The sequence below is a fragment of the Panthera leo genome, chromosome E2, assembly GCF_018350215.1.
Source record: "Panthera leo isolate Ple1 chromosome E2, P.leo_Ple1_pat1.1, whole genome shotgun sequence".
Taxonomy (NCBI): Eukaryota; Metazoa; Chordata; class Mammalia; order Carnivora; family Felidae; genus Panthera; species Panthera leo.
This window is the reverse complement of record NC_056693.1, coordinates 43,442,205-43,456,321: the sequence shown is the minus strand read 5'-3', so window position 1 is coordinate 43,456,321 and position 14,117 is coordinate 43,442,205. Positions and strand designations below refer to the sequence as shown.

General features: G+C 45.7%; 1 protein-coding gene across 5 annotated transcripts in view; it reads right to left on the bottom strand.

Annotated features, from left to right (window-relative positions):
- Positions 1-70: 70 nt before the first annotated feature.
- Positions 71-14,117, bottom strand: part of SLC7A6 (solute carrier family 7 member 6) — a 35,630-nt gene continuing 21,583 nt past the window's right edge. For all 5 annotated transcript variants that reach the window (XM_042918573.1, XM_042918572.1, XM_042918577.1 and 2 more), the window contains 8 exons: positions 13,411-13,536; positions 11,373-11,517; positions 10,563-10,686; positions 10,250-10,353; positions 6,236-6,332; positions 3,551-3,700; positions 3,256-3,439; positions 71-2,820 (listed from right to left, as the gene is read on the bottom strand). In XM_042918573.1, coding sequence (XP_042774507.1) covers positions 2,726-2,820; positions 3,256-3,439; positions 3,551-3,700; positions 6,236-6,332; positions 10,250-10,353; positions 10,563-10,686; positions 11,373-11,517; positions 13,411-13,536 — 1,025 coding nt within the window. In that variant the 3' untranslated portion in view covers positions 71-2,725. The remainder of the gene's footprint in view (positions 2,821-3,255; positions 3,440-3,550; positions 3,701-6,235; positions 6,333-10,249; positions 10,354-10,562; positions 10,687-11,372; positions 11,518-13,410; positions 13,537-14,117) is intronic.

The following is a 14,117-nucleotide window of genomic DNA, read 5'->3' as shown; positions in this document are numbered from 1 at the left end:
AAGATGAGTTGCACAGGGATGTCTTCTACCCACATCTTTTGTAATTTCTTAAGTATCTCTCTTTTTCTAACCTGCCTCCACCCATTCTTTCACTTTATGTTCATTTTGTGGGTCTTTCCTATATTCCTAGATTTATGTTAAACCTGCCAAAGTGATTAAATTCCATATGTACTCTTGTGGCTACAAAACCAACAAAATGTTAGTTTACCATCCTAACTATCCACAAAGGTACAATTCAGTGCTGTAAGTAACAGGCAGCAATTTACATGTGTAATACTAGTCATCTTAGTCTCCTGTAGGCATAGAAACAAAGGATTAAAAACTACTCAGTGCCATTATTATGTGCTCACTGCTGTTTCTATACTCATTAAGGTTTGCCAACATTAAAGGACTGACAACCTCACATACTGTACCTACTGCAAAAGGGATTAGCACACCAGGAGAAGGATTGAAGGAGATGAACAACAAAGACCTTGCAGAAATTTAATTCCACCACAAAGCTTGAGTGCTGTAGGGAGTCTCTGGCTTCCCTCCCACAGATGGGTTCCTGGGTGAAGTCTGTATCCAGCACAGAGGGGAAAAATGCAGGTGCCATCCAGTAATGAGAGGGGGATGACATGGCTCACTAAGCTTGTATGGGGTCACTTAGGGTGTGAGGCCCATGCTTCCCCCAGGAGCCAGTGGGGGGCAGCAAGTTCTTGGGACTAGCTGGTCATTTACTTCAGTGGAGAAAGCTAAAACCTTGGTCAGGGATCCTCAAGACAAGCACACACCACTTCAATGATTAGCTCCAGAGGATCCCTGGGAAAAGTGCCATCTTGCCTCAGACAGGAGTCAAGTTTACACAGTCTAGGCAAGTCAGCCTTTGCACAGACTCCCTATTGCCCCAACCCATGACAGTAGGAATGTCCTCTCATTTTCTCATCCATGCATGCCCTGAACCGAAGACAGCTGTGCTCATGCTCCCCTGATTGTCTTTATCGAGCAAGTATGACCAAGGCCATTCCCCTGACTGCGACTGGGGCCATTTGGTGGAAAAGAATGATCAGGAAGGGAGATTGCCTCATTCTTGTCTCTACAATTGACCAATTCTAAAACCAAAGGATAAGAAGTCCAGGCAGGGGATGAGCCAAGTCTGCAGGTTCCTCTGGACCCAGGATGACAGTGTCTGGACACATCACAGGACAGTTGTACAGTCCACCGCAACCATGGCTGTCCATGAGGGAACGAACATCCATTAGGCCAAATCTGCTCTGGCCTGACCTGGATGCTAAAGCACAGCCTGAGCACCAGAATTAGTTGCTTCCAATCACGCAGTCTGCTGAGGAGCCAGATTTGAGGATGAAGCAGCTTTTTCCCCCCTAAGTCTTCACTTATCTCCACAGGGAGAAAATAGAGGTCCACACAAGTACCAAGCTCTTCCTGAGACTGCAGGCCCACCAAACCTCCAGCAAGCGGAGGCAGACAGGACAGGTATGCACTATCCCGATGATCCACACCAAGACAGCTCGGAGTGTAAACAGAGCCCAGTGTTGGGGATAGAAGAGGAGCATGCAGCGTGATGTGAGGTTTTCAGAAAAGGGAAATGACCACTTCTAGCACCAAGGTGGGCTTGTGTGGGTCTGCACAGCATCCCTCACACCAGCCCTTACAGAAAGAAACAAGCTATTTGGTGGCTTGGGTCCATGAGATGGTCTCTAAGCCATTGACAGCTGAGAGAATTCAGGTAATCCACTTGAATTCTAGAACAGTTCATGTCCTCTTAAAGTTCATACCAGAAACCCAGAAATTTACCTTCTATCATCTAGAACAAAGACCTAAGGTCTCAAGTAAAATAAAGGATTATCCTTCAAAATAGCAGTATTACCAGACTTCTGACTCATGAATTTGTTCATTTGTCCTTGCTGATTTGAGCCAGGTGCTTGTAATCTGTGACCTATTGACTAACGTGTAATTGATACATGAGTTTAAAAAAATCTTTAAAGTTCACCTTTGCAGCTAAGACTCAACAGAAGAATGTGCTAAAACCAAAAAATCTGTGGTCTGAGTCTGATCCACCACCACACAGAGACACCTCTAAGGGCAGAGGGACTCAGTTTGGAGTAACTTTGAATTTTTAAACACAATCAGCCTGTGGCATTCGGTAGATGAATGAACACCAATGCTTTGCTAGAACTGGGGTTCTGGATTAAATAATATCAATAAATAATGGAATACAGCCGTCTTTCCAGGGAAAGATTTTGAGTCACAGGAAGAAATGATAGCATTTTAGACCTCTACAGTCAGATGCTTGGACCTGGTCAGAGGAAAACTTGCCATAAAGCAGCCCCTTTTGTAGAGACTTCTGATTCAAACCTCAAATATCAAATTCAGAACCACCAGCCACAGCTATTAACCTAGCACTTCCTTTTCCCCAGTGCAACTTGCCAAGTGTTTGGTAAGCTGTACCTACTCACCAGAAACAAAACTAAACAACTATTCCCCTGACCCCAAGCCCTCCCACCACCACTTTCTATACAGTTCCCACCTTCAGGCTGGCCTCAGACCCTGAGTCTGCTCCCAATGAGAGTGACCACCAAAGCAGGCCATTGGCCCTGAGCCCCCTTACATAATGTGGCCCACAGGATCCTTTAGAACAAGAGAGTTGGGCCTGTACAGTCTTGTCATCTGGACTTTGGTGGCTGTGGCTGGTCTTCCAGGCCTCAAGGGACATCACCTCTGGCCTCTAGTCAGTTTTCCTTTCAACCTTTTTCTCTTCAGCTACATCAAGCTCGGTCAGGACACAAAAGCAAAGCTGCTGGGTGACTTTGGTGATAGCAGCTAAATGAAAATAGAGAACAGAATTCAGCAAACTGATGGTTAGCTACAACCCCAATATGAACACCACAATGTTGATTAAAGCACATCTATGGCCCCCTCCCACTTGTCCCTTCGGTATCCTGTGCCAGGCTTTGCCTCTTAACCCCATAAGCCTCACTGTCCTCCATTCCATGCCCAACCAGAAAGTGATGCATGACTCCCCATCTCCCCACATGGATTACACTTTCAGGAGGGAGTGTTTTAAACCAAAAATAGGACTCTAAAGTTAGAACTAAAGTGCTCATGTCACTGAGAAGTCACGTGGTCTCCAGTACATCACTAGTATAGGGGAAGCTTTTAGCCACCACTCCCACCTCTGCACACATCTGTGTGTGCACGCGCGCATACACACACACACACACACACAGGCAGTGAGTGATGGGCAAAGAAACTTACCCAGGACATTCCGAATAAGGAGTGGCCTCTGGGACTCTGGCAGATAAACACCCACGAAATAGACAGGAACCCCGGAGAGGGCAATCCCGATGCCAATGAGGGAATTGATGGTGTCACTGAATAGAGGCACAATCACCAGAAACACAGAGCATGTGCAGAACACGATGGGAAAAAACAGGCTCAGCTGAAATGGAGGGAGGTGAGATATGAGGTAAAGCACTATGCGGGAACAGGGTACAGAGAAGTCACCTACAGGAGATGGCCCACCCCTCCTAGTCTGTCCACAGTCACTGACCTTGAGAGGCCTGAGCCGCTCAGGCTCCTTCCAGCGAAGATAGAGCTGTCCAGCAACAGACAGGCCCACGAAGAACCAGTAGCTAAAGCTGAAGTAGTTGATGAGCAGGAAAACATCTTCCACAGTGAGGTAGATGAGTGTCATGGTACACTGGAGGAGGAGGGGATGGGAAGGAGGAGTGGGCATTGTCACCAACAGGCCACCCCAGGAGACTCCAACCACCCAGCAATCAGTACGAGATCTGCCGTTCATTGCTGATTTAGCTTACCAGACTACCTCCAGTTCTTTTCAGTGACCCCTTGGCATCAGATAGGTCAATTCTCTGCATTAACCTTCAAGGTGGCATCTCTCCCTCTTCTGTTGGCTCTTCCTATACACAATGCCTCCCTTCTTTTTTGCAAGCACTTCAATAAGAAGCCAGACTCCTTTCCCCTTCTGATGGCAGATATTTAGGCCCTCCTCACTTTGATGCATCAACCTCAACATGAAACACACTGCCCTCTGGAGACCATCACTCCTGAGTCCCAACTACCTGGCTTAAAAATGGAGGAAATGCCTCCAGAACCAACTCACTGTCCTGGGGTCTTAGAAATGTAGATTGGCAAAATGGATTATACCCCTGATAAAAGAGGTATGACAGAATTTGCCCTCTGGAACAAAAAAGTCCTAGAAGACAGAATCAGGGACTAGAGTCCTGGGAAAGGTCAGATTTACTTAAACTTCAAAAATATGGAGTTTCCCCATTTAATCTTTTCACCTATTATCAACAAAGGATTTAAAACAAAAAGAGCCCATTCTGGGGATAGAAGGGGGACTGTATTGAAAAAAGTGGGGTGAAAGAGGATTCAAAAACAAGATGTCAAATCTCCCCTAAATTTATAAATTCAATGCAATCCCAATAAAAATACTGAGAAGATTTTATGTTATTTTGACAAAATAATGAAGTTCATAAAGAGAAATACAAATGTAATTGCCAGGAAAACTTCAGGGGGGAAGAAAAAACTATAGAAGTATCCTTAGTCCCTCTTTAGATTTCAGAAATTCAGGGCGCCTGGGTAGCAGAGTCAGTTGAGCCTCCGACTTCAGCTCAAATCATGATCTCGTGGTTCATGAGTTCGAGCTCCACATTAGGCTCACTGCTGTCAGTTGGGAGCCCACTTCAGATGTTCTGTCCCCTTCTCTCTCTGCCCCTCCCCTACACATTCCCTCTCTCTCTTTCTCTCTCAAAAATAAATAAGCATTAAAAAAAATAGTTTTTAGGGGCGCCTGGGTGGCTCAGTCGGTAGGCGGCTGACTTCGGCTCAGGTCATGATCTTGCGGTCCGTGAGTTTGAGCCCCGCGTCGGGCTCTGTGCTGACAGCTCAGAGCCTGGAGCCTGCTTCATATTCTGTGTCTCCCTCTCTCTGACCCTCCCCTGTTCATGCTCTGTCTCTCCCTGTCTCGAAAATAAATAAACGTTAAAAAAAAAATTTAATAAAAAAAAAAGAAGTAACCAAACCTTCATTAAAAAAAAAAAATAGTTTTTAGAAATTCAGTACAAAGCTAAATAATGAAGGTTGGTGTTAATGGAGAAGATAAGTTGAGCTGATGATACTACTTAAGGGGTATGTAATTGTACTTGGTACATATGAAGCACCCTAAAAATTAGCTATTATTTTTATACGAGAATAATTTTAAACTGTGGATAAATGGATTATTTAATAAATGATATTGGTATGGCTGGCTAGCCACTTGAGAAAAAATTAAGTGAATTCTCCCCCCCTCACTCCATACACTATAAATTCCAGATGAATCCAAAATTTAAACTTAAGTAATGAAACCAGAAAATAACTAAATGACAAAAATAAATAAATAAAACTGTCCACCAAATCTTGGAGTAAGGTTTCTCAAGGCCTTTGTTGGCCTTCATATATATAATACCTTAGTGCAAATGAGAAAATGGCAGTCCTACTTCAGGTCTTTTCTCATTTGTTAGAATACTTTCATAATTTACTGATTTTGTTAGAATAAAATGCTTTACTGCTATCTACTGTATATAAATCTATGATGTCTATAGTATGAATAGAGGCCCCTAGGTAGTTGGTATACAACTGGACTGGCTTTTCTAAATATGCTTTCATTAAATTAAAAAAAAAAAAAAAAAAAAGAGCTAGAAAGGAGGAGAAGGAGAAGAAAAGAACTACTGACAGAAAAGATAGATAAATTTTACAAATTCATTTTTATATTCTTTTGTACTGTTTCCTTCTCTAATATAATTGTTTTACTTAAAAAAAAATTTAATGTGTATTTATTTTTGAGAGAGAAAGAAACAGAGTGTGAGCATGGGAGGGGCAGAGAGAGAGAGAGAGAGACATGGAATCTGAAGTAGGATCCAGGCTCTGAGCTGTCCGCACAGAGCCCAATGTGGGGCCCGAACTCACAAGCTATGAGATCATGACCTGAGCTGAAGTTGGATGCTCAACCAACTGAGCCAACTAGGTGCCCTGTTTTACTTTTATATTTTTAAAAAAGTTTAAGAAAAGAGAATAAACACTAAGAGGCTCGGAAAATATCTTAACTGACCAAGCCACCCAGGTGCCCTTTGGCTTGGGAAATGTCTTAAGAAGCTGCTATACCTCCCACCCAGTCTTCTCATAATGTCAGCAGGGGGACTACAATCCCCACACCCACCCCAGCAGAGCTTACATTGAACAATAAAGCAGGGATGGGTGTAAAACGCTCAATGTGGATCATGGACAGTACATCTGGGAGGTGGCCCTCACGGGAGCCCACGAAGAACAACCTAAAAGGACAAGAAGTGTGTCAGGATGATCCTTTCACTTAGCCATGCAGCCATACTCCTCAGACAAACTAGGCTCAGAGCTCCAGAAAAAAGCAGGAGGCAGTATCTCAGGAGCATCACACGCTCTCTATGCATGCCCAACCCAACCTACCCTCACCCTCACCCCAATTTTACCCACAGATGTTTCCAACCTCCAACCATGGGTACGGTACTTCAACATTATCCAGGCACGTCCTACCTCACTGTTGGCCATGGACAGCCGCCAGCCCCTCAGCTATAAAACCCACCAATCACCCAATGAATGCCTCACCCTCCCATCACTCACTGGCACTCCAATCCATTCCACCAAGGGTACCTCCACTCTATCACCCCACAAATTTCATACTTAACACAATGGCTGTTTAAAGAAGGGCAGCCAGGGGCGCCTGGGTGGCTCAGTCGGTTAAGCGGCCGACTTCGGCTCAGGTCACGATCTCGCGGTCCGTGAGTTCGAGCCCCGCGTCGGGCTCTGGGCTGATGGCTCAGAGCCTGGAGCCTGCTTCTGATTCTGTGTCTCCCACTCTCTCTGACCCTCCCCCGTTCATGCTCTGTCTCTGTCTCAAAAATAAATAAATGTTAAAAAAAAAAAAAGAAAAGAAGGGCAGCCAGCTCTATCTTCCCCGAGCTCCTGATATATGATAGGACAGGACAAGCCTGAGGCTCAAAGAGACAACCCAGGCCTCCTCTCTGTCCCCAAAGAGCCCTACTGATTAAGAAACAGAGCAGCAGAGAAATGAACCACAGACCAGGGTGTACAGCATCATCATGGAGCACATGGCATTCACCAGGCTTGGGTGGGCTGGGGGAATAAGAAACCTTACAAGAGATAACCATATCTGGGCTGGGAAGAAGAGTTGGAGTTTGCCAGAAGGTGAGTGGGTAGGTGGGAAACAGCACAGGCAAAGGCAAAAGAAGCTTGGAGGAGTGAAAGAGGGTGGCCTCCTTGAAGGTTGGTACTAGAATGCCTGCAGTCCCAGGATAAGGTGTGTGAGGAGACAGCTGGAAAGAACTTGCACACAGGCCATGCTGTGGAGTCTAAACAAACAATGAGAGTCAGCTGTGGCTCTGAAGTAAAGGCCTGACAGGATTTGACACAGAGACTCTGGGGGCATCATGGAAGCCAACTAAAGGAGGGAGAGGCTAGGGTATAGGGAGAAGGCCACACAAGAAAGCAATCTGTGACAACTGTCCCATAAGAGAAGAGGCCTAAATGAGGGTAGACACCCTGGCTTAGGAGAGAACAAGACATATGTGACAACCGCAAGTAAATTTGGTGATACATTACATGTATGTGTGTATATATGTGTGTGCATGCATGTACATGTTTGAGTTGGAAGAAGAGGGTAGACACCAAGGGAAAAATAAAGAGGCCACACAAGGAGAACTGATAGCACATAACATCACAACTAGAGACAAAGCACAAGTGGAGTGCATTGAGATACCTGTGGGCCATCCAGGTGGAGCCACAGGAGTTGAAGATAGCATCTGGAAGGGTCATAGGGCAAGATATTGGGAGTTGGCTCACACGAGGTTAATAATTTGTGCTAGGTAGAGAAGAAATATGGTAGAGGGGATGCTGGAAGGGGACATAATGTCCTGGTGCAGCAAAGGTGTCTAGTACAAAGACAAAGACAACTACATAGGTAATAAAGAAAAAGTGAGAAGGTAAGACAGAAACAATTGTGCATTATCTTGACATCACTGCAGTCCCCTTTATATGTAGACCCTTACTCTCTGCATCCCCTATCCCCACCCCCATCCTGTCAATGCCACAATATAGCTGAATGAGGTTAAAAGGCACCTACCACTTAAATATTTTAAGAAGACTGTCAGAGCTGGGGCACCTAGGTGGCTCAGTCAGTTAAGTGTCCGACTCTTGATTTCAGCTCAGGTCATGATCTCAAGGTGTGTGGGATTGAGCCCCACATCAGGCACTGTGCTGACAGTGTGGAGCCTGCTAGGGATTCTCTCTCTCTCTCTCTCTCTCTCTCTCTCTCTCTCTCTCTCCTTCTCTCTCCCTCTCTCTGCCCCTTCCCTGCTCTCTTTCTCTCTCTTGCTTTCTCTCTCTCAAAATAAGTAAATAAACATTAAAAAAAAAAAAAGAGCGGTGTCTGGTGGCTCAGTCGATTAAGTGTCCAATTCTTGGTTTCCACTCAGGTAATGATCTCTGAACTCACAGATTGTGAGTTCAAGCCCTACCTGGGGCTCCGCACTGACAGCGCAGAGCCTGCTTGGGATTCTCTCTCTCTTTCTCTCTCTGCCCCTCCTTGCTCATGCTCTCTCTCTCAAAGATAAATAACCTAAAAAGGAAGAAAGGAAGGAAGGAAGGAAGGAAGGAAGGAAGGAAGGAAGGAAGGAAGGAAGGAAGGAAGAAAGGAAGGAACGGTGCCTGGGCGGCTCAGTTGGTTAAGCATCTGACTTCGGCTCCGGTCATGATCTCAGTTCATGGGTTTGAGCCCTGTGTCAGGCTCTGTGCTGACAGCTTAGGAGCCTGAAGCCTGTTTCAAATTCTGTGTCTCCCTCTCTCTCTGCCCCTCACCTTCTCATGCTCGGTCTCTCTCACTCCTTCTCTCTCTCAAACATAAAGAATTAAAAAAAGAAGAAGAAGATTGACAGAGCCAATTGGGATGTCTTAGGAATCAGTAAGGGTAAGGCTATAGGAAACACCATCTCTGGGTGGGGTAACTTGTTAAGAGTCACATCTGGTGCAACCCTGGCCACACCAGGCTGAAGCAAGGGAAGATGACACCATACTGTTTTACAAGACTTTGATTTCTCTATTATTCTGGTTACCCTAGGGAGACCCCAGGTACATGGACTGGGGAGTCAAAACTAGTAAGAAAAATAAACAGGATGAAACTATTTTATTAGTTCATCTTATCTGTTCATGCAGAAAGTATCTATTGAATATCTATTACACTCCCAGTCCTGGGACAGCAACGTTTATAAGGTGAGTGGAAGAGAAATCGGGAAAGAAGCCTTTCTCTCAGATATCAGAGAGTCACAGAGTCACAGGAATAGTTTCCGAAGTAGAGGGTGGTAAGCATCACTTGCTTTGGGGATCCAGTAGGATAAGGACTAAAAGCAGGCTAAGAAGGAGGTCACTGGTACACAATGTACACAGGTACACTGGTAATAAGAACATTTTTTTAGGTAGTAGAAGCCAAAGTATAATGGTTAGAAAAATGACTGACAGTCAAAGTGCATACTATTCCCTCAAGAAGTGTGTCCATAAGGAAGAAGGGAGATAAGAAAAGTTGTTTTGTGATTTCACTAAGTAGAGATGAGAGAAGCGCAGAGCTGGCTCCAACTGAACATCCACCAAAGAGAAGGGCCAAGTGATGAAGCAAAATGCTAAAGAAGAGGGTGGTACTAGAACCCAGAGTGAGCCTGGAAGAGCAGAACTGCTCTTTTCTCTGAAACAGGAGGAAAGACAAGTGCTCCTATAGATAAGTCTCTATGTATAGAGGAGAGCAAGAGCCTACCTGCCAGCCTTAGTGTTTTTGAAATGAGGGGCAGAGTTATCCTGTACTAATACCTGGTACACAGCAAGTGCTCAATAATAATCTTCTAAAGGAATGAATCCTGGGGCTGCAGATAACCCACTCGAGGAGCCTAGAGTATAGTCCCTGACAGGATCACTACTCCAAGCTACGACCTTCCTCCGCTCTACCTCTAACCAGTTTGTCCTCGTCTCAGACGGAAGTGTGAGCTTCAAGCACACAATGTTTGCACAAAGGCAAGCATATGCATGCACATTAGCTTACACACACACACACCCTATATATCCAAGAGAAAGAAGGGCTCTTACAGGCTCACCTAGAGCCTGAGGGGATTAAATACCGCAGTCTGTTATTGATAAGGCAGAAACACAGTACCTTGATGAAGCAAAGATAGACGCATTGAGGCCCCCAAAGCAGGACAGGGCAACGGCAATAGGAATGGTCCAGCTGAACATGCCAAATGTCTGGTCAGCAAATGTCTGAGGGCAGAGCACAGAAGGCACTCAGCACAGGACAGGCTTTCATAAGCCTCCTGTACCTATGCTGTCAGGACAAATGCCATCACTACTGAGCAGCCCACCCACCCTCTAACCTAGACCCATCATCCCACCCTGCAGAACTGGAATGGCTGCAGAAAGAAAGATTGAGCCATTCAGTATGAAAAGGTGATGAGCAAATGGGTACTCACCACAGCCACAGCATCACTGTCAAGAACATCTGAAATGCTCAGCACTGTGTAATAGGCCACATTGGTCAGGATGTAGATGAGCGTCACAATTGGCATAGAAATCCCAATGGCCAGGGGCAAATTTCTGTCAGGACAAGTGAGACAGGACTACCTAGAATCAACTATCCTTGGAGTCAAAAAAAGTTAACCCAAGGATTTGTCTGAAGTTTAACAGTTCCCTGGTTCTAAATCTTTGAGGCAGGCTCCTCTTCCCCACATGGTCAAAGGTGGATATGAATCCCATGCCCTTTCCATGGAGAAACAGAGAGAGCGAGGGAGAGAGGGAGAAGGAGAGGGGGAGAGAGAAACCCTTCTCTGTGAGGATAGCTGGGGATCAGTATTTGATCCTCACCACAATAGGACCAGTGGACCCCACTGAAGGAGCAGTGTCCTCCAGGGACTGGAGGTCAGGCTGGGGAACTGGCTGCCCAGAATAAGCTCCTGACTCCTCAGGCCTCAGTGTCAGCACCAGAGACGAGGTTCTAACACCTTAGCCCCAGCTGGGTCAGCTACTGCCCACTGAAGGACCTCTCCTTGAGCAAGGACCCTGGGGATCCTTCAGTGTAAACCTGAGGGTGAGGAGCCAGGGGCTTTCCCACCTTCACTCATTCCCAGCTTACCCCCTAATTCCTCCAAGCTAGAGAAAGGGCAGTAGGGAGAAGAAGAAGGAATGAGAGAAAGAGAAAGGAGGAGAGGGAGGAGGGCAAGTGTGCCCACTATTAGCAGGAGTTCCAGCCAAGTTGGGGGGAGAGAGTGTGATCCCACCGTTACCTTTCTGGGTTTTTGATTTCTTCTGTTACAAAATTAAGGGTGTCCCAACCTGAGTAAGAGAAGAGGGCAGAGTAGAGGGCGAGAGAGAGGTCTCCCATGTCCCAGGAGGAACCCTCAAAGGCATCCTGAAAGTGCTCAGAGTGTCCTGTGGGGGCAAAGGCAGGTAGGGGAAGGGGTTCAGGGAGAAGGAAGAGGAAGAAGGAGGGGAGAGATGGAAGGTATAGGGAGAAGAGGAAGAACAGGGAGAGGCAGTAAGAAAGAGGAAGTGAAGAGGGAAGAAAAAAAGAGGAGGGTCAAGAAAAGGGAAAAGCAAGCGGGCAGAGGGAAGAAAAAAAACATAATTTAACACCAAAAGAACAACCACCAGCTCCCTGTACTTTATCACCCCACCCACTCCCTCAAGAAAGTTCATATTCCTTTAGCAAAATTACACAATCTCAGAAAAACAAAAACATTCCTGGCTGCCTTCTGAAGTGATAACACCTTTTCCAAAGCTCTGCTGAATTTCCAAGTGACCTCAAGGTAGGCCAGAGTTCTTCCTATTTTTAGAAATAACCCTGTTTTACATTTTTAACTAACAATTAGACCTTCCTGTGGAACTATCTCTTTTGGCCAAGACCACTGCACAATGTGGTCAAACAGTTTTCTCATTCTCATGGAGGGAACTCTGTTGCTCTAATTGCAGGGGCTGCGGTTGCATGCAGCAGGAAATCACAGGCTATGTAGGAACTGGGGTCTTCTTATCTCTCACTGCGCCTGGGGTAGGCCTAAGCCACTTCCACCTGTGGAGAGCCAGCCTAGGCACCTGCCGTTCTCCTTGGAGGCATCTGGAGCCCGCACAGTTGAAAGCCAAGGGAGCAGCACCCAGTTGCCCAGAAGAGAAACCTTCTAGACACACTGGAGGTTTTTTAAACAAGATCCATACTTTTTTTTTTTTCTTACAAGATCCATACTTCTAAGGAAGCCTGCTGTAATCCCCTGCAAAAAGCAGACCTATTCCTTCAATGTATCAAAAAGGGATGGGTGTGCAGCAAGAGAAGGGAAAATAGGGGTTTTCATGCCCGAGAGGTGTCAGTCATCATTCACAGCAGTGGTTTCCTAAGGCACAGATCTTGGTAGGAGGCTAATTCAGCTACCCAATTTGACCTGAGATGTTCCTGAGACTCCAGGGACATCCAGGTGGCTGGCTGTACTAACTTGGCACATATGCCAAGGTACTGGACAAGAATCACCGAAGGCACTTGAAAACAGAGCTTTCTGAATTCCAAAACCAATAGATCTGAGAAGGGGGTCTCACCTCTCCCTGGTAAATGTAAACACAGCTGAGTTTAGAGACAGACAATATAGAACTGGGTTGCTAAGTAAGTGATTGAGATATCCTTGGCCAAAGACACCACAGGACTTCCCTAAGAGCTCAGGAGACCTCATGAGGTCTATTACCCTCCCTGCTAGTTTACTCTGATTCAGGAATGAAACGCTTTCTAAAGCCAACATGTAGGAAAGCCAGTGCTTCATACTATTTTAATATTTTGCTGAGAGCTGACTTTGGGTTCAAATGCTAAATAAAAACAAAAAGTAAAGACTCCAAAATAACCACTCATTTCTACATTCCATCCAACTTCTATGCACACCTTCCCACTCCTCTCAAGGAGGGTCAAGTCTTCCTACTTGCTGCCTGGCAGTCACAGACCAAAAACAGGGCCACAGTAGGGCTCACTCTATCCCCATCAGCTACATTTATGACCCAATTACACACGACCCAGGTTTCAAGAATTCCTAGGCTCTCAGCTGCCTTCTTGCAATGTTCCCAGCCTCCACAAAGGGAAAACAGCCCTGAGGGAGGGACTGACTCATGTTCAGTTGGCCAAGCCAGCCTGGTCCAAGGAGCCCAGGAACAGATGTCTTACTCTCAATGACAGTCTAGGATATACATAGAATGAGCTGATCAGTTAAGCCAAGATTTCCCATGTCCTCCTCAGGAAATCCACACAAATTCCTGGAGTCATTCACCCTCCTTCCAAGCCCAGGCCCATCTTACCCTGGCACAGTTTAACGAGGCCCATGACAATGATGGCAATGAGCGCTAAGACCTTGGCATAAGTGAACGTGTCCTGCACACGTGTGCCCCACTTGACATAGGCACAGTTGACAAATGTCAGCAGACCTAGAAGGAAAAACATAAAATCACTGGCAGGCTTGAGCTGAGGGCACAGTGACCCAACCTCTCCTTAGAGAGCATCACTTCTGCCCTAACTAAAACCAAAGGGGCCAATGATCGAGTCAGAACCACAAGAACAGGCAAATGGAGGGACATCCACCATCTGCCCATCACTGTTGACAAGTTAAGATACAAAGGCATGCATTAACACATATTCATTAATTCTGACAGCCAGAATCATTTTTGGAAATTGCCCCCAGGCCCAGAAATAATGGATTTCACCCACCCTTCCCCACTCAGACTTCCAAGGTTCCAAGCCACCCAAGGCACAAAACATTTCCATGGCCATATTAGAAAGTGGGGACAAGAGAGGTCCATCAATAAATGAGGTGAATTTAAATACAAGTGGCAAGTCACCTAGGAATTAGAGAGACAATGTTTTGCATGTAAGTGTATATTTTTAAAAGCCTGTTATGTACCTGACAATTCCACATGCATCCTCTCGATTAATTCTCACAACCTTAAAATACAGGTGTTCCTATTCCCATTTTATAGATAAGGCTAACCAACATTCCTAAGCTTACAAG